Source organism: Bombus fervidus, chromosome 3 (genome assembly GCF_041682495.2).
Source record: "Bombus fervidus isolate BK054 chromosome 3, iyBomFerv1, whole genome shotgun sequence".
Taxonomy (NCBI): Eukaryota; Metazoa; Arthropoda; class Insecta; order Hymenoptera; family Apidae; genus Bombus; species Bombus fervidus.
In genome coordinates, this window is record NC_091519.1 from 7,633,859 (window position 1) to 7,655,503 (window position 21,645).

At 39.0% G+C, this 21,645-nt stretch overlaps 1 protein-coding gene across 4 annotated transcripts in view; it reads left to right on the plus strand.

The window, feature by feature from the left end:
* LOC139985682 (telomerase-binding protein EST1A) overlaps positions 1-21,111 on the plus strand; it is a 138,939-nt gene extending 117,828 nt beyond the window's left edge. For all 4 annotated transcript variants that reach the window (XM_072000291.1, XM_072000294.1, XM_072000292.1 and 1 more), the window contains 4 exons: positions 10,939-11,101; positions 18,399-18,619; positions 19,430-19,514; positions 20,298-21,111. In XM_072000291.1, coding sequence (XP_071856392.1) covers positions 10,939-11,101; positions 18,399-18,619; positions 19,430-19,514; positions 20,298-20,434 — 606 coding nt within the window. In that variant the 3' untranslated portion in view covers positions 20,435-21,111. The remainder of the gene's footprint in view (positions 1-10,938; positions 11,102-18,398; positions 18,620-19,429; positions 19,515-20,297) is intronic.
* Positions 21,112-21,645: the final 534 nt, after the last annotated feature.

A 21,645-nucleotide genomic window follows, 5' to 3' on the forward strand; every position in this document is an offset into this window, starting at 1 on the left:
ACGAGGATCACGCACCAGAATAGCGTGCGAGGTATTGCTATCACCTGCGACAAAGATAGTGTCGTAATTGTCGCGCGCGATCCACTCGATCACAATCGATTCGTCGTGGTGTTGGTTGCACGTGGATTGGGTTCTTTATACGGTAGATTCGAGCGTTCCAATATCCTGGGAGAGGGTGAACAGAGCGTGGGAGTCGGTCGTGCTTGTGACCAGTTAACGGGTGGGAAGAGCGGAGGATTTGAAATAGAAGCGAGTCGCGGTGGTTAGGTTGTTAAAAGAGCCATCGGTGTCCTTGGTAATACAAATACTCGATAACATGACTGCAACCTGCTGTCTTCGGCTAGGTTGTACGAGTTAATTTTATCGATGTAACAGTCGGTAGAACATCGCCGATGCTACCTTGACTTGTTGTTCCTCTGAAGGTAGCAGATGTCATGGTGTTATCGCATCCCGAATGGAAGTTTATACGAGTAGATAGGTGACATTTTCATTAGCTACGGATAGAAACGTTACTAACGAATATTAACCAGTTATTAATGAACTATTAATGAACCGAACGGTGTTGACAATTTTCACGTTTAAGTATTACTTAACGAAGGAGGAGCAATCGCAAACTAGTTTGTCTTTTAATACTCGATTGACTTCATGGAATCACGAGCAGCGTAGATAACGCGTGTAATTCATTAAGGCAGGTTGAGATAATCGTTTTTACACGCGATTAAATAACAGCTACCGGAATTTATTAATTTATTCGACTGGTTGTCAGTGAGAAATGGAGAATTATACGTTGAAGATTATTATTAGACTGTACACATAGTCCCTTAATATATAATATTAAAATATTAGAAATTATTATAAAATATGGAAGATATTGAAATATTGCTTGTTTTAATAGCTGCACCGTTGGTCTGCAGAATTTTATCGGATTATATGCTACTTTTAAAAGGCTTATAGCTGTAGACTTAATAAGTTGTTCTCATTTTCAACAATATTGCAAGAGATTAACTTCTCATTTTTCGATACCATAGTACCTGGAAAAATATCGTTTCATTCAGAGAGAACCAAATCCCTATTACAGCGTTGCAACGATTTCCCATTTCCACGTGAAAAACACCGCTATCTATTATTTGAAATGTTCCAAAACATTAGTCGAGAATGTTCCCCGTTCATCTGGTTCACAAAAGATCATCATCCTTCCCCCAAAACACCATAGCTCGTTACACCTTTGGATCTCCAAAAAGCGGAAAAAAATAATCCTTAATCCTTCCAGTTAATTTTATCCGATAGTCCGCGCGTGCATTTCGTCCTGTCCACTTTTCCGTGACGTAGAGTCCATATAGGGCCTTTAAAAAAAAACCCCATCGCGGCGAACCCTATGAAACCGAGCGTTCTCTCGATTCGCCGCGCATTCACCCTCGGCTCGCCGGCACCCTCGCGCGTTTCGCAAAAAGGAAAAGCACGGCAACACGGTGATATTCAAACATTTATGGTCGAAATATTACGGGGCGGACGATCCCGTGGGAGGCGATCTCGCGTTCTCGTGTTCACCCTTGCGTCATCTGCGCCAGCGAGATAACGTTTTCCGGCGTGTCAACCCCGACGTAAGGGTAGGCCTCCGAGCAGAAGGATATTGTACTGGTTGTTCCCCAACGCAGTCATGGCTAATGGTCTCACCCCTCTGCGGAACGAGAGAAATCTTTAATTTCCACGACATTAAGAGACACTCGTTCTCCCTGGGGCCTCGTACGGAGAAACGCGCCCCCGTAGAGTAATCTGGCCGCACGCTTGATTCATGGAGCACACGGCGGCTTAGATCGGACCACACGGTCTTTTCTTCCCAATGCTTTACGCTCTAACGTTCTGACAGATGGGTTATGGAGTGCGTTTCTCTTTTGTGTCGAAACGTGAGGAATGGGAATGGGTTCGGGAGGAGGCTATCTCATTCTTGGAATTTTTTCGTGCGTGGTTCTCTTGAACTATGGTTACGATGGATGCACGTAAAGGTGGAAAGTTAGGTATTATGTAAAAAGGCAGTCTTCGCGAATTTCATTATTTTGTAGAATTTCACATATATGTACGTACAACCGCCACTTGGCTATAGTTACCAAGATGTATTCACAAGTATTTTTTCTAAACAGTAATCTCTAAGTGTATAGTACTTCCTCAAGTATAAACCATTCTTTTATTTGTATTACCAGCGATCGTAATTGCTCCCGTGGATTTTAGATTGAATTCCACGACATTTTGAACGATGCACGTTTCATGCGTATTCGGTTCAGTGATTCTTATTCTGCGAGTGCAATCGATTTAAAAGCTCGACGTGGAAGCACAGAGGGAATTGGGGAATTCTGGATTTATCTGACAAGATAATAGAATCAGAAGAACGAAATTGGCTTTGTGTACTTTCAACTCGTAAAACATATACTGTTTTAAGATCATTGCTTGATAAAGATTTTTCACTTCTTCGTTACAATACGTTCATGATAGTTTTTATTGATATGTTTAAGTACCTATATTGTGCAATTTATTATGACGTATCACAGAAATATAAGTAACAATAAAAATTTGAACAATGGCAGACCATCTCAAGAAAATATACATTTAAATATTTATTAATAGTAATATTACTTTTGCAATGGATAAGTATAAATGATAACAATTAAACATAAATATAAAAACTAAGAATTATTAATAATATATTGTATATAAGAAATAATTTTAAATTTTATACATTCCATCCGTTCACATAAAAAAGACAAATATGTATATATACACGGAAAAAGTGCAATAAGTATAACAATATAGGAAACTCTATAAAAATATCTTGAGATATACAAAAAGGTTTCAGTAACTTCGAATCAAACTAAAACCGTGCACGAAAATATTCTTCGTCCATTTCTACATTATTCATCTTTCTATTAGCATTAAGATTTGATTCTGATCTCGACGTATCCATCATTTAAGCTCAACTAACATTCCTGACAGACACTTTCGTTAACAGCCATAGAATTTCTCTGAAACGGTTTTCCATCAGACCTGATTTTTCTGTCTCCGTCGTTTCGAGTTAAAGAGAGCTCATCTCTTCGAATCAGAAGCATAACCTTTCTTGGAAGGAGAGCCGGCTGGCTGTGATGCGTTCGACAAGCAACCTTTTCTTCTCGATAGATTTTTCCTCAGACTGTTGAAGCATCCTTCACTCATCTCGCCATCTAGCCGCCTGTGTACATAGGTGACGATTTACTTTTTCCCGACGTGTCACAGTCGAAAGCGTGATTTCCTTTCCAATTCGGGGAAAACTCCTCTCCTAGGTCAATATTCCGCTATCTCAGGGACAGGCGTGTCGCCATGTTGTATCGACCACTCACTTCGCTCTTTGTATACACGTCGAGGGTGGTGCGAATGCTTTCTACACGGGATTCAGGATGAAACGTAGGGTTCAGGGTAAACGAATCGTTTAAGAAAGCACCAGGTAAATTTTAACCGTTTACAATTGACTGACTGAGAATTAGAATGATATAAGTCAGTTCATATAAGCTAGTGTTAATTTTTGCAATAAAATAGAACATAACAAACTATTTACAAATGGTTTAAGACAAAAAATTAATATAGAAATATGTAGAAAATGTGTTGGGATCTTATTACTCGACTTATTAAATCGTAGAAAGATATATTTGATTATTAGTGCTGTTTTTAAATTCTTGTTTCGAAATTGGGGCTATAAATCTCATACGTCGAATCCTGATTTCTACTACGATCTTTCCATTCATTTACTCTTATCATCCCAATGAAGAGTAGATCTGAAACCATCCACACTCGAGCTTCCACCAAATTGTATAAAATAAGAACTTAGAAAGAAGCGTTCGCCTGGTAGAATTCGTGTTCCTGGATGGGGAAAGCATTTACGGAATGCAGGGTTCCTAGCGTGGAAAATCTATCCCACTCGTCGACACCTGGCGAACATTCCTGGCTTTGGTGGCCAGTCGTGGCGAGAAGAGGGTACACGCGAGAAGGATCGTACCGCGTCGTTTCTATTAGTTCAGTCATCGACAGTGCAAACACTCCTTTGTGTTGCGCGTGGTACGTTGTTCGAGTCGGGATGCACTTGAGACTGCGGATGCTTCCCGCCGGGTGCTAGCGCGCGATTCCAAGCCGCGAAGGGAGGAAGATTGAGCTTGACGAGGAGAAATCCCTGGTTCACGAACGGGGTGAAAGGAACGAAGAAAAGAGAGAGCGAGAGAAAGGGAGAGGGAGAGAAGTAGAGAGATAGAGAGAGAGTGTGGTATGGCTCGTGACAATGTCAATGTTTGCGTCGTTGCACCGAAGCACTCTCAGGACGGCCGGAGACTGAGTGTCTTCAGGTTGTACAGGAAGAATGGATTCGTGTCGAGGGTACGTAGAACTAGTCGCTCTTTGCGGGGACTACCTCAATGAACCTCCATTAATTTCCAAGCTTTTCCCCGTGACTTGATATCTCTCCTTTCCGTCTTACGAGTCTCTGTTGCTCTTGGTCTGCCTTCTTCCTGCCGTGGAAACGTCAACGGTGCCTGCTTATCCGTGCCTTCTCTCTGCGATCCTTCTTTATGCCTCTAAGTACGTTTATCAGACGTACCGTTCGATGTTGGAACGTTGGCTAGTGGAAGGAATGCAGGTCTTATTGATTCAGCCCACATGGAACTAATGACGCGATACGTTCCATGGTACGTTTCAGAAAAATTACTCGACTGTTATAATTTTTTAAACACAAGTGAGACATATCGAAATATAAAATCACGTTAATGAATTATATATTACATTAAAAAATAGTGATCATCTAATATTTTTTCAAACTTGTCCGTATTATACTTTATACTGTTATATCATTGTGATTGCGCGAACTCCAAGTGAATACGGTTTTGAGAGCTCCGTTGGATAGTGACAGTAAGCTCTCGATAAGTTTTCTATCGCGTATCTCATAGTAAAAATTCTTGAAACTATTCTATGTGGATACACAATTTGTAGCGTAACTATCGCACGAAAATCGTGTAAAATGCACAGCTGCCCTTAGTCTGGGTGCAAGTGGTTCGATTAAGCGATTGATTGGCGAGAAATTTTAGTAAGTTTCTCTGTGTGGAAGCAAAAATTTAATCGACTAACTTTGTCGGAGATCGACTAGCCAACTCGACCAAGTTTAGTCGACCGATCTAGTCGACCCGTATGTAGTCGCCCTTAAACATTTCATGCTCGTCTTCCGCTTGTCGTTCTCGATATTCGAAAAGTTCAAGCCAGCAGAGATGTCAGTGCATAAATTACGGGTCGCTGGGAAGCGTACACGGTTCGAGCTTTCCGCGAGGCCGCTTTGCAAACGTACGGCCCCGGGGGATTACACTTTGACACGGCGGGATACTTGTTCGGCGTGTAACAGGTCCTCGCGGAGGTGGCGTCAGCCATCAGCTGGCCCCTCCAGGTGTTCCGGTATTTGTCGTCGAGAGCCGATCTCGGCGTAGGCGTACTTTACGACTGCGGGGAGAAGAGACGATCGAGAGGTGGGTGCGCATGAAGATCTGATTTGCGAGCGCCATTACACGCGGCCCGATCGTTGTAGCCGCAACTGTTGCATTTATGAATGCGATTACCCTTAATATATCGCGCGTGTAACTTTGCCTGCTAATTCCACGGCCGGGTGGAGCGGCCAATAAAGTCTAGACGGACTTACGAGAGGTGCTTTTTTAAATACCTGTTAGTTCTTCGTCGGTGGTTTGCTTCCTTCCTTTCTTTCTCTTTTTTGTTCTCGTCGTTTGCTATTTTTAGGAAGGTTTATCGTTATTCCGTGCACGGCATGGGATTTGGGATGACGTATGAATGGCTTTTTGGAGAATCAAGTAAGTTGATTGATGTGATGGTAGAAATGAAGTAGAATGTTATGATAGGTACATTGGCACATGAAAGTATCCACTTGAACACTCGCTGGGGAAAACTTTTATATCTATGTGTGTTATATAAATTTTCAAATGAACACTAACGAGATGCAAATGTGGTAATTATATTGGTATCTACGATTCGAAACTACTCTGATGGCGTACGTAGAAATTACAAGATATAGAAAGTACTAGTAATGGTAATAAAAAATGAAATAAAATAAAATGACATAACAAAATGAAATAAGATAAAATGAAATAGTTTCTATACTTGAAAACTTCAGAGAATGCGCCACAATTAATGAAGTCCGAATCTCGTTGCGGCCATGAACGAGCTGCCGTCGCATCTCGTTCCATGATCCCAGTTGCACGAGGCTCGTCATCCCAATTACCGTGTCCCATCGAATCACGCAAAGCTGATCGCATGTTCGCGTCTCGATTATTTACACGCTTCCTCGAGAAAGGAGTACGGACAGACTCTCCACTCTTTTCCATGTTCGTCCGTTCGCTGATCGCGCGCGGAGGATGTCCACGCGCGCACGCGCAGGTGTAGCTCATCCGCTCGCGTTCTTGCGCGCGCTATCTCTGAGAGGTTAAGGCGTTTCAGATAAGAGAGACTGCGGAGGACGTACAGATACGATCTTACTCGCACGAGTTAGCGCACGGAACATGACGCGTACACGAGCTGATCAGAGGAATTCTAGGCGATAATGCAACGGATGACGCGATCTGAAGCTTGGTCAGGCGAATTTATGTGGCTCGGTAATGGATGTTACGGGGATGGTGTTACTGTTGCTTGTTGCATACGTTTGATTATACACTTGAGTATATATGGTTGATTACGTAAGGAGATGGTATATATTGGATGAAGCTTTGGGTTGTTTGTATGGAGATGTGGGAAAGGGAGGATGATAATGACGATAACGATTTGCGATAAGCAAGTGTGCAATAAGATTAGTAAGGATTTTTCAAATTTAATATTATTAGTGTAGGTATCTGGGTTACATATATTTTTTAACGTTCGTGTCTTTCGATAATTCTTCAAAAAATGTGTAACGAAATACACTCGCAATATGGAGTAAAAAATAAGACCTTGCCATAGCAAGGGTCTAAAAGAGGTCAAAGACACGCTGAATTTTACAATTTTGTTACAATCATTGGCAATACACCATAAATGAAATTTAAGAGTTCAGCAACCTGAAAAAATATTTGATTCAAAATTCGAAAAAGTAATGAGTATTGATTTCTACATTGATAACTTAGAACTATATATTTTTATAATAGCGAGCATTATAATAACGATTCCGTTCGACGAAACATACTTTTTATTCGGCTAGTATACACGTTCGATTTAAACGATCGTGTATAATCCTATGCACTATAAATTCGAACGATTTTTCTTCCATCCAACCGGTAGACTAGTTATGTCATTTCCGGTCTGCAATTTATAATCACGAGACAGCCGGGAATGTGCGGCGAGTCCTGGCAACTATTGCGAGTAATCGTGTTCGAACGTAATCGCTGCTCGCCTCTTCATTTATTCGTTGCTTAATCGGAAGTCCATCGGGATCCACACGCTTTCTGACCTAGTTATCAATTCCACCAAACAGATCGGCTATGTTTTTAATTATGGTATACCTTATCATTTATGGTAGGTGTAGTGTCGTTTCGCTGGAATGCGATACCGTTAATTGATTCTCATCCCGTGGTAGTTGAATGAAATTTCTTACGGGCGCGGGAATACGCCATGAACGCGTTCCCATCGCGCTTATGCTAATTCGAGACCAGCAGGTGTCGTGTGTGTAACATTGAAGAAAAGAAGAGTAATGTTGTCGGGATTGCGTAATCGGTAATTTTAATCCTTCGCACTATCAGCAAAGCATCTTAGCGTCTCTTTCTAATTAATTCGATACATTGAAACCTTCATCATATGAACTGATTTCATGACCATTTTGTTTCCACAAACAATAGGAGCCAACTAATCGGGTACTCTACATTTCTGAGCAAGCTCTACTAAAAAGAAGAAAATCCGAGAGCCAACATTTCCAAAGAGAGATTAAATCAATTAGTCAATCAACGAGTACCTGATTCCACTCTCGAGATTCTTCATTTTATCAGTCAATCGTCGATCCCAGTTACGATCCACCGCACCTAACCGCATGAACTCGCCCAACTTCTCAGAACGCCTCGCCATACAGGTTGTCCGGTAAAATTGGCGCGATCGACCAGTGTCTGGTGTTCTACGCTTCTCTCCCTCTCTTTCTCTCTCTTTCTCTTGAACCGTGAACCTGTCCTTAACGTGACGCGAGTAGGTTTCCGCGTCAACGTGGACGTGGAACATTTACAATGTGGCTAGAGGCGCGCTTAATATGCGTGGGTGTTGGAGCCGCGGTGCGTGATTCAAGGCGGGTTCTCACGCGCCACTCGTGCTCGAGGGACGGCGTGGGGTGCGGGGACCATCGGAACGAAGGAAAAGTGACGAAGACGCGGACGGAGGCGACGGGCACAACGGTACGTGCTCGATCGTTTAGGAATTCGCGAATGTTTTAAACGGGAGTAAAAGCGCGACCGGTACTCCGCTTCGACTTTCGTCGCGTGCTATCACGAACGTCAAGGAACAAAGGCAAAACGCAAGCAATTCGCGCCGCGTATCACAATGTTCTGGGAAGCGGCACTCTCATGGTATATATTTATTGACTATTTAAAAGTTGAAAAATGGAATTTGGCCAGGAAATTCCGCTTGGTTAAATCTTTGCACATGGAACTCCAGTTATGCTGGCACGATCTTTCCCATTTCATATGAATCGTTGAAACGTGCCGAGTTTACAAAATTATCAAGTGCGAACTTTGTATTCAAGAATATCTTCATTCTTTTTAAATATATTCTTACGTGGTTAATTTATATAAATATCATAGATGTTAGATTTCGAGCAAGGTAAAACATCAAATATAGGTACATATCATACAAAAATGATATGATAACAGGGATACGAACAATTGGCTGCTATGTTGATTTTTCCAATAAGAAATTCATGAAATATTTTATTCTAAAAGAAAATTTATATGATGGATATACAATGACGTATAGAAATATTGGCGACGGTAATCTTTATATTGCGCACGATTCATACAAAAAGAATTTATTCTTCTGGGTTTAGTTTTCTCGAGATAAATAAACAGCATATAGCCTTTACGCGTACAAATATATAAGCAACATGTTCGATGTAAGTTTTACATTTATAACTTTATAACATTTTGGCATTTGATATTGCGATTGTGTCACGCGAAACGAACGACTCATCTCGTACGTTTCGATAAGACGTTCAGTTCCGCGCTTAATTATCATGTATTGTGCGTTCGTTGCGAGCTCGTGGAAAGCTAACATTCCGGAATTCACTGCCATTCGAAATACCTACGAATTCGTAATATCACCGCCGCGAGACGATTTTCAACGACATTCGTTCATTATGCATCGTCATGCAGACGCCATTCCTTGCCGCAGTGAATATTTTCGATTTTTACGATCGACAAAACGCTGGAGTAACAGTTCATAGGAATGCGTTAATTTTATAACTGAAAATAGTCAACTAGAATGTCCTATAACAATTTTGATATCGTTCGTTCCAAATGACAGGTCTGTGATCGTTCGATTATTAGATTTTCGATTTTTGCCTGATTTGGGATTGTATTTCTTGAGTTGGTGTAGATACACGAGCCTTTGTCTTTGGGCGCGTGACGTCATCCTTTGTTCTAAACAAACGCGCATATAGATCATCACGTGCAATTTGCACGTGGAGATCGTACGTGCAGGAATATTTGCCTCTTTGGGAGGCATTCTTGAAAGCCAAGGCACCTCTGCCCATCACAGCTAAAAAGTATTAACTTTCAAGCGGTCTGGTTTGAATAACTATCATAAGGGATGAAAATATTTCTTAATTATTACCAAAAATTATCGACAAGGAAAATTTTTTTGGATTACTTTAGGAAGATACATTGGCTACATTCTATTATATTCAGGGTGATAGATCTCCATAAAAAAGATATCATTCGTTAGAGCATCAATAAAGAAGTATAACAACACTAGTGATATTATTTATTTCTACTTATCTCTATCGACCCAATTCTTTGAGCGGAATATAATCTATATTATCCAATAATCGGATTGATAGTTTTTCGATCTGTTTTATTTCCTTATTAATTTCTCGGAAATTCATCGGATCGAAATCCATCTCATTACAATTTGCCTATCGCTGGTTGCGTTTACTTCCTGTAACCGTCAGTTGCAACCGCAAGTGTAAACAAAAACCGAATAGAAAGCTATATATACGTGGTTAGAAATGGAAACAGTTATTAGTCTGAAAGTCGTGTGCTAATCATCAGGTAGTCGACACAGAGAAGTGTGAGAAAATCGTTTAAGAGTTGATGAAGAATAATCCCAAAAAGACGTTCTAACTACTGAAAAGTATCATGAAAGGTGTTATATCTATATCATTTCACGAAGCAAGGGTAACATTAGAGGGCCATTATCTTCGTTTCCCTCGGTATAACAATGGCTACTTGGCATTCGCGTTATGCCTCTGGCTCAATATTATTCTACGCGATGGTTTCACTGACAATGAGGACATGCGTGGGATTCAATCGATGGTCAATGCGTCTTCCATTACATCCTGCCTCCTCCTCGATCCTTAAACAAATAGTACAAGATTCGTATGGATCGAACTGAGAGAAGAAGGAGATCAGATGTCTCATTTTTTAGTTCTTCGCGTAAGAGGAATTATACCACCGCTGCCGCGGCGCCGCGAAAGTAACTTAAAGTCATCTTTTCATATTGAATACTAAACAGTCTAATCAATATTATAATTATATTTAATTTAAGTGTAGCGTAATAATTTCTTGTTTCGTTAAAATATTTCATCCTGTTTTTCTTACAATCGGTGTAACATTGGTTTAAAGCATTTTGGATGAATTTTAAATCTTTACGAAAGGTAAGTACAACAAACATGGCATAGAAAAAAGACTCACGTATTGAATTTTTGTGTTTTAGCAAATCTTGCAAAAGTCTTCAGTTTCGGTGGAAATCGAAGTGAGACCTAGACAGTTGGTGCCGGATACTAACTGCTTTATCGACTATCTACCGCAGTTACAAAATATCGCAAAAGCGATTGCTGGCGCTCAACCGATTTACACTCTTATGGTGCCACTTGTAGGTAAGTGTGTAGACTCTTCTTAATTGCTTTTTAAACTAAGTATGCCAAATACAATTTGTGCTTAGTAAATTTTCTACTTCTGGTATTAGTAATCTTTCAGAATTTCTTAAGACTGTAAAATTTAATATCCGCCGTAACTTTTACCATTTTTAATATTCATGTCAATAATTGATGTCGTTAATAGCAAATATAAAACATAATTTACGTAATTTGAGCTACGAGAAAGAGACGAAATAATTCTGCACGGTCCTTCAAGAACATATCTGAACCGGTTGATTTCGGCTCTCGCGATGGGCGAATTTCTTTTTGAGGAACATCGACGATTATCATATTCGAGGTGTAGGTGTGTAATACTATGCGAAATAAATCGCGAAAGAAGGAAAAAGTAGAACGTATGAAATAATCGTCGATAAATAACGAGTGGGAGGTCGTGACTCGTGCACGAGCACGCGTGTCCCAAGTGTTCGCGGATCGAAAATAAAAGGCGGCCCGATGCGAATCGATCGGATTGAATATCGTAATCCCGGCGTGTTTCTTATCTTCTTACTGCACTCTTTTTACCTTTTTTTGTGGATGAAGGTTTGGAAAATATCCTGGAATGCAAATACTTGACACATAATTTATGATGTTGTAAGATTATATTTGCTATTTATAGCTGAACTGCGGTAATTCGTATTGTACTCTTTTCTCTGATTCCTGTCACGTGCGTCTTAACACTCTGGGGACCGGAACGCGAAGTCGCGTCTTTTATGCATCATGCGGTATCCTATAAAAGTTTTAACTGTTGTTAAATAAAACAGTAAAAAACAGTAAAAAAAGGCAACGGATACTACGAATGAAAGTGCTTTTACATTACGTGTTCAAATAATACGAAATCGTTATCAATATATTAGATATAATATTGGTTGCCTGGAAAGTTCTTTTTCGCTCCAAAAACACGCGGAAATTTAGGCTATATGCTTGTCAGAGCAGACGGTCCCCAAAGTGTAAAGAAATATTCGTGTTCTTCGCAATCACTTCAATTGTTGAAATCTTATTAACATAAATAAGTGTACAAATATTTGAGAGAGATAAATGTTAGTTCAGTTTTTGTGTCATGAGAGTAGTTTTAATACGTTCTGCTTTATTTTACCTACTGACTGTCGTAACTCCTTCCTGTCAAAAGAAATAGTAGAACATTTTTCTGTATAAGGGCATTTTTCTATATTCAAGCGAAAATAGCAAAAGTTATCAGTCCCTTTACTATTATTCAATTTCTAATATAAGCAAATGATATGTTAAACCGTGTCAATTTCTGAAATATATCTTTCTTAAAATTTTCAACAGATTTTTATATTATCGATATTGAAGAGATCGCCGGAGGTTGTTCATGCAATATGTCAGAGTAATTATACTGTAATTTCACACTTTTACGTTCAAACCACCTCAATCGATTATTATATTAACCTCTGTGAAACAGCAGCAATAGTGGGTCGTTCTTCTGAGATAAAATATATTCAGGAGGTTTCAAGGTTATCTAAGATGGAAGGCTCACCAATTAACGTTACACGATCACAAATTAGTGATGATTGGCTCGATAATTCAGGTGAATCAATTTCGAGATATCGCGCAGTCATTATCACGAACTATGCTGTGTTTCGCCAGTAATAGTGTTATTGTCCATTACGAAATCCTATCTAAGGAATGTTTTATAAAATTTGGTTTAATATTCTCTATTGTATTTTTAATAAATTTTAAATTATTATCGAAATATTCATCGCATATGAATGGTAGATATCATAGTCTTAAATCTTTGTTGACAATTTTTGACACCTTAGTCAGTATTTTATCTTATTATCCATCCCATAGATTGCCACGAACTGTGTAATACAAGTTTTAAGGTACATTCACAGGTACGAGCGTTTTCATTTTCTGTTTCGTTGCGTTTGTAATTTAACTGATCCGCCGATGAATCGAGGGAATTGTTGCGACTTCATATCGAATTTTACCCTTATATCGTAGCAAGTGAATGGTGTGGGGATAGTCTAACGCATAGCAAATGTCGTTGAATCTCCAATTGAAAATGTTTCGAATGGGTGGCGTTGTATTTGCCGTTGAAACCACGTCTCGGTATTTTCGGCCCTCGTCTTCTGTGTATACGCCAGTAGATTATTGGATTTGGAGGGGTTCCGCTTATTCCAAGGGGGAGGAGCGGACCAGAAGAGAAGGAAGCACATAGAGGCAACGGGTCGTGACAAAAAGACACGTCTGCTTGCAGATTCTTCGAAACTTTCTGGCGGCTGAACGTCGCAGACAACAGTTTATTCGAGCAACCCGGAAGGTACAGTTCGACCCTCGTTCACCCTTTTCCCCTGATTTTTTCGTGAATATGGATGAAAGTTTGCTTCCTTCCCGTCGTTCCAGTCTACTCCGACAGTGGGTTAATTTATTTGGGTTTGTGGAAAAAATGTTTCTTCGACTCGTCTTGGCGAAAGGGGAATCATTGGTTGTTGGAACTCCATTTGTGATACAAATCTGTGAAGTTGAGACCGCATCGGAATGGGGAAAGTATCGTAAGTGGAGTAATTTACTGGTATCGTTACGATCTCAGAATCACATCAAGAGGTCCACGAAATCAAAGAAATTCTTCTCATTCACTCGATAATATCATCCAATTTCCAATAAAACACTTCGCGTATCAACATCCATACTTGCATTAAAAAAATTCTTGGGGACGGTTCTCCGGACAGTTGTTCTCAGAAGTTTGTCTAAAGGATGCCATCTAAAAAAATTCTTCAGAAATCTTCTTCCAGAAATTATTGCTAAAAGAACGTTTTAGAGTTATATTACAGAAATCTCGTTGAAAAATTTTGCCGAAAGAATTTGTTTAAAGATGTTCTCCTGCAGCGACGTCGAAGAACAGAAAACGATAAAATCTATTTCGAGAAAATTCCTCCGAGAGGCGGATCGGAAGAAAGAAATAAGTCGATGGTGTCTGAATGAATATTTTAATCATGCTCGTGCTCGCCTTCAAAGGCGACAGTTCTCTTGCTAGTTTCTCTCTTTGGTCTTCCTTTGCCACCCGGGTGGCACGGAAAAACGAAAGTGCGCGTTCATGCAAAATCGACTGGCGCTGCCCTTTGACCCTGTCGCGCATCGCGGACAGCCACGATCCGTCTGGCCCCAACAACGGACTGCGTTCACAGTTAGGTTCTCACGGCTCATACATGAATGCATGTGTATACTGGCTGAAACAGTCGGCGATTGGCCCGACGCGACACGGCCACGTTGTCCAACCACGATCCGTACGTGGGCGATGGCTGGTGGTCGCCGACCGATGGAGAATGCTTTTTCGATCTTTGTCCTTCCTATTGCTCTATTTGTGCTAGAAATAGGGTCGTGAGAGTGACAAATGATCTAAACATCTTTATCAGAAAATAATTTTATTGAAACAGAACACGTGCTACTGAAGCACAGAACATAGCCTTCTTTTTCGTTCAAGATTTCTCGCGCAATATTAGCGCCCTTAAACGCCGCTCATCGAGCCTGATTCTTCATGACAATTCGTCTCAACGAAAGTAACTAGCAAGGTCAATCGATACCATCAGCTTTTCCTATTTTCTCTTTTTCATGGTTAGCAGCGATCAATTACATTGCTGAAGAGATGAAATTGATTAATTGGAGATAGAATAAGAGTCGTTAATTGTTAATTGGTGATGGAAGAGAAATTTTCATAATTGAGAAAGAACAGAAAAGAAAATTAGTTTATTGTAATGTTATAAATACTTCAATCTTCTGGAAGAAGAGATTAATGACGAAGAAGATATTCAGAAAATTCTTGAAATTCACAGCTACGATGTTAGAAGAATAAAATTCAATAATACAAAATGATTGGGGAAAATTTGACCAAATTAACAGATTTATTTTATATGATTTATTCTGTATCTATCTTCATTCTTGAAGTTGCGATCTGGTCGTACTTCTCGAGAGAATTATAGATCAACCTATTTTCGTAAAAATTATTTTTCATAGATAGTTACTAGCGCAGGTGCTGCAGGTTTCCATCTTTTATTATTCAAGTAAACCTTTCCAACTTTATTTGGCAAATAAATCTGTTTGTCATTAAGTGCTTTTATTTTGAAGGAAATGTACAGAAATATGAAATGTTGGATAGAGATAGATCCTCCTGTGTCGTTGGCTCCATCACCTTTAGTTATCTAGTAACAATCGGTTGCTTTTCGTTAAATTGTTTTACAGTGTATCGAAACATTGTTGCGTTGCAGAATCGTTATGCTGTATAGTTTTTCTTATGGTCATTTACGAAGACGTTTCTTTCTTTCATTGTTTTCATATTTTGTCAAAACAGGCCGAGAAAACAGATCGGTAATCTGATTTTGTAAAATTACTTGGAATAGGCGGAGTTGGACAAAACAGAATTTTTGACAAAATTCTGATACAGCAAATTCTGACACAGCAGAAGATACCTAAGATCGCGAAGGATGACGAGGTTGAGCGTTTGTGGAGCAAAGGATCTTATTCTTCCAATTCCTTCTCCCCGCTTATGTCTAGTCATAATTTGGATTTTTCGATATCTTCCTCTATTGTTGAAATGCGTATACAATAATCTTGCGTTTGTGGTACCTTCTATGAAAGACGCAGTTCCTTTCTGTGCTTTTCAGTACCTATACATTAGCATATTGAATGCTGTGTTACTTGGTCGTATCTTCATCATGCTTAAGGACAACAAAGAAATCTCTGCTCGATCTGGTTTCTATGGACATGATAATTCCAAAACTAGTTGCAATGTATTATGAGCTGATTGTCGACTTGATCTTGCCCAATGATGATGTCATTTGTGTTAACGTATTCGAAGGTGACATCCCTAAACATCGCCTGAAGACACGTCTATACCTCCAGACAGTTTTGATATGGTAATTGTCGAAAGTCATAATGCATACGAATGTTATGTTACCTCGCCGTGTGTTATCTCGCGGCTGATTGAAGCAACACTTCAGCAAAATCGGGATAAGACGTTTGCTCCTTGGTATCTACTACCCAATATCCCAGTTTATCTCAGTTATGTCTCGGCAAGTAGGAATCTTGTTGGATATTGTGATATCGAGAAACTCAGCGATGTAGGACTTAATGCTATTTTTGTGCTGATTTTCCCCGATTCCCATGATATGTTGGGGCGTTTACGATGGTGTCCCAAACTGGTTATACGAGTCTCCACTCATTTGGAAAAATTAAGAGACAAATAGGGTATAAAAATCGGAAGACCGTTAAATTACATCGTATTATATTTTGTATATAAAATATATATTTCATTTAACTCAGTAAAAGAAATCGCTGACAATGAGTCGTTTGTATAGTCTACCTCATCTCTTTTATATATATGTATAATATATAAATTATTCCAAAATAAACTTGAAAATAAACTGAGTGAACTTATAAATACCATTTCTCAATATAAATCGTCGTAAAAATAACCCAGAACCGTATCACGACATTTGTTTTACAGAAATATTTGATTCTTTACTTATTGAGTTTTCTTTTTTGCATTATGCTGCGAGAAACTGATTTCTTTCTCCTATTTGAGAGATCCAAATTGCTTTTTCACGAGTTTATCGATAATTTGCGACGAGATCATTCTGTTGTTGTGACCTTTGCGTCTTTATTTCGAAAGAAATCGAGAAATTCTCTCAATATTTATACACAATGTTTCCTCCTAGTGGCACAACCGAAAAGGAGATGAATCTAAGTCAATATTTTTGATACGAATATTCACTCCTGAATAATTGGATATTGCTGATTCATGAGGTATGCACACTCTTGACTACATTAACATTTCCCCCATCTTTTAATCTTCGCTATTATATCGATGCATCGTTAAAAAAGGCACTCTTAAAGAACTCTAAAATTTTTACATCGATAAATAAAATTTTCTGAGTAAAAAAATAGCTTTATTTCATTGTCCACCCTTACTATTCAATAAATCTAGTCAGTAATACGAGCGGCACAGTGATATCTGTTTTCTATCTTATTAGGTAAAGTATTTTATTTAGCATTTTTTCATTTTTCGAGATATATTGAAATATTTCAAGTTCTCCGTGTTTCTTTTATCTTCTAAGCAAAGTTGGAAAGTTCTGAAATTTCTTTGTAGAAATCTGGAAACAGTCTTCGATCCAATTGTTTATTAGATGATTTTAATAGTTTGTAATGTCGCATGTATCATGTATTAAGTTAGATAGTCTTAGTTTAGATGCAGATAGAACATTTGTTAGTGCAGCAGATAAGTCACTTAGTCTTTACCACTCTTTAACTTTTTTAATGAGTTTTTCTTGCTTTCACTTCTATTTTCTTTTTCTTTTTGCTACCTTTCTCACAGTTGGGATTTTCTTCAAAAAGAGAAGCTAATATCGTTGGATTCAATGATTTTAAATGTCTCTTATCTGTAATTTAGTGACGTTCTGTATAATATTATTATGAATGTAGTTTCGTTGTTACCTACCTCTTTCTAAAATTTATTTTATCTCATTTCTTTACTTATTTATTTCGCGATACAATCAACCATTTAGAACTATTATTTAGCAGAATGAATCGTTATTTCTTCAGCAGTCTCACACATACCCGCGTCATTCAACAGCCAAGTTACCCTCGCATGACTCGACAGGAAGTTCGTTGGGGGCGTTTTCACGCAGCGGGGGTTGGGCAAGCGAAGTCCGAGTAAACACTATTAAGGTTCCTTCGTTGAAATTCTGCGTTGACGCTTGTTTTCTCTGGGCAACAGCCTCGATGAAAAAACTTTCCCACTTCCCACGAATAGATTCATCCCTCTGTTATTCCGTCCTCCCTTTCTCGATTTTATGTATCTTGCATGCTTCCCCCCCCCCCCCTCCAAAGACAGAGAAACTTACAGAAACAATTGAACATAGTAAAGAAAATATTGCTTTAAGATTAAGGAAATTAATCTTATAACTTTTCTCTTTTTTCTTCGTTTCTTTATACAAATTCTATTATTTCTCTAACTGTACAAAAACTCAAAAATAATTTATTTGTTCGACGAGAGAAGTTGGAATGGAATATTTAAATCGCTATTTTTTTAATTGTTATTTACACAAATGTTGATACCAACAAATTTTTTCTGATGATATAGTTTTATTATTTTTTATATACAGTGAATTGCTAAAATATTTGCGCATATATTGTGCAATATACACGGAAACTTTTATAAAAAAAATATATATATATAAAAGATATGAATTTACATAAACATCCGCTGTCTAGTACTAATCAAACGTTTCCATTGTTGTTGCAGTTCTGAACGAGCTCGAGGGCCTGGCAAGGGGTGCGGACGCCAGAGACAGTCCTCCAGCTTCGAGGGCAACTCTGGATCCAGAACACGTGGCCAGGGTGGCTGAGAGCGCGAAAGTAGCTCTGGCTTTCGCGAGAAGCAGAAATCCGGCGATTCGGTGCTTGACCACCAGAGGAACTGTGCTGACGTCCAGCACGTTTACAGTAGAAGAGGATGTTGACAAGGTGAGCGAATCAGTCTGGTTTATGCAGATGGTCATAAGACTGCGGATGTTTATTCATTATGGAAAACCTCAAATATAGAAAATGCAAATAATACATAGTATAATAAATAATAAAGTAAAAAAAAAAACTAATATGTTTTGTACAGATCATAATAAATAATAATGACGTTATATCATATTCGGTGAATGAGACAAATAGTGATAAGCATTCCAATTAAAGTTCCAAATTTCTTAGATATATGAAGCTCAACGTCATCTCATTCAAAGAAGAAATTTGTTTTACTAACGAATTTTTTATCTTTCACTTTAATTTTCTTTATTATAGTATGTAAATAATAAGGTAAAAAAGAAACTAATAAGTTTTGTACAAATCATAATAAATAATAATGACGTTATACCATATTCAGTGAATAAGACAGATAGAGATAAGCATTCCAATTAGAGTTCCAAATTTCTTAGATATATGAAGATCGACGTCGTCTCATTCAAAGAAGAAATTTGTTTTACTAACGAATTTTTTATGTTTCACTTTAATTTTCTTTATTATAGTATACAATCGCGAACAGTATTTTTTCGAACGCCTTATTACTATTTAATACAAATTTATAATGAAAATGCAACGAATCTTTCGAGCAACCCAATCCATATCAGACTCATGAAGTCACGTGCCGTTATAAAAGGTTAAAATTCTGAAACTAACAAGAAGAATCTTTTGAAGTTACAGAAGCGCCGCCAATTGAAATTCCCGCGATGCTGAGTCGCGTGTCATTTTATAAAAATAATAAGCGAAACATCTGTAATTCTGTTGCAGGACGGGTTGACAAGAAACGATGACAGAATACTGGCTACGTGCTTGAGCCTCTGCAAGGCGGGTAACAAAGATCAAGTAAATGCAGGTACGTACATACACGGTGCCACCGCGCATATTTCTCTCAGAGGGTACTCTGAACACGTTTCAAGCGTTTCCCGACGCTTTGATGGTGATTAATACCGCCTCTGGCCGATTGTAATGCTCGTTCCGCTCGCGGATAAACCGTTATCGGCGTTGACAGTACATATGGTCTCGTGATCGACCTATTCGTTACTTTTGTTCGCCTTTATCGGAATAGAATTTATTAATTGATAGGATGCTGCCTATTCGTCTCAATTTGTAATATTGATAATTTTCTATTACGTAATTTTTGTTTTATTTTCGAATTTCTGAATTTCGGAGGTTTCTTCATTGGAAAAACGTTCAAGAACATGGCATGATTGTGCAAGACGTACTGAAACTACATCACTACCTTCCTTAGTTAAAATGTCCTGTTTAATATCTCTTCGTTCTTTATAATACTCTACAAGTATCCAAATACCTTCGTGAGCTACTGTATATTAAAACATCTGGATTGTGGTTTTAAATTTATATTATGTAGGCTGTGTTACGAAATAGTGGATAAACATTCTAAATTGACGCTAGACAGAGTAATAAAACTTCAGTTTTCTTGGATGTTTCGAGATGGTAGGTAGGACGTTTTAACTAAGGAGGATAGATCAAACGAATTGCGTCTCTGGATGAAAGGAATTCGTTTCCGTGATCTAACAAAAACACCCACCATCTCAACCTGAATGTCATCCATCCAACCAACGAACCAACAACTCCTTTAGAAAGCTAAACAATCCCGGAATTTTCGTTTCAACAGAAGAAGGTCAGCCACGACGACTCAGGAGGGAAGTTGTCCTACTAACGGATGACAGGAACTTGAGGGTGAAGGCACTAGCAAGGGATGTTCCCGTAAGAGAGGTGCCCGATTTTATGCAATGGGCCGGCCTTGGTTGAGACGCTTTTCCGACCAAACATACCCGCTAACGAAAAATCTTCCGTTACCACCCCCGCCGAGTAAACTTGAACAACAGCAGCAGCAGAAATAGCAGCAGCAACCATCAACAGCAACAGTAACAGCAGCAGCAAGACAAAGAAAAGGAAAGAAAGCGTGGAAGAAAGAGCATGGAGGAAAAAAGGGGAAACAAAGAAAAGAGGATATCTCGCATCGTGCTCCCTCAATCGTAGCCGATCAGCCGTCGCGCGCGTGCGACGGATCTTCCGTTCCCACACGTAAGTTCGTTCTGATTGTCGAGGTCGTGCCTATACCCGCGGTGATGCATTCATCGTGTCGGCGAGGATGTCAAAGAGATCGGCAAAGAATGTGTGTGTGTATATGAGAGACTGAGTGAGTGGGTAAGTGAGTGAGTGAGTGAATGAGTGAGCGAAGGAGCGAGCGAGTGAGAGTGAGAATGAGAGTGAGAGTAAGTGAATGAGTGAGTGTATTAGTGAGAGAAAGAGAGAGAGAGAGAGAGAGAGAGAATATGACTGGTCATTTTCCATGGTGACATTGCTCGATGTAGATCGAGTTTTTAGGAGCGACCGAGACTAGGAGAAACACAGGGAGAACGGTAGTTTATTTCTAGTAGGATCAGAAATAGAGGGATAACAGAGAGGGAAATAGATATAATTAGGTAGAAACGACGATGCGTGATCGCGACGCTTTCCATCGTTGATTTTTTTTTCTTTTTTTCCTTGTTTTTAATATATTATATTTAATAGTTGTATTTAGAGAAATATAGATTTCTGTTTTCTTCAACACGATTAACAGCTACTATCTACTTTCTTACATGTAAGGAGAAAGGGGGATGTAAAGCGGCGCGAGAACGTTGATAGCTGAATCGTATCGGGGCAAAGTAATTTGTCCGAGAACGAAGACAGGAAAATATGCTACTCGATCTGAGTGAAACGTACGAGAAAATAAAGCAAGAAAATGAATGAAGCGAGAAACGAAACGAAACGAAACGAGACGAGACGGGAGGGGTCGATATTTTTTACACACGTGAATATCTTTTTTGGTTGATTTTTATCGATGACGACCGCTCTGCGGCCGTCTTCATTTTTCTCTACCTTTTATCATGTTTGTAACGGTCTATACACGCGTATATATGCATATATATATGTATATTTGTACGCACTTTTGAATATTGTATACACCGTATGCGGTC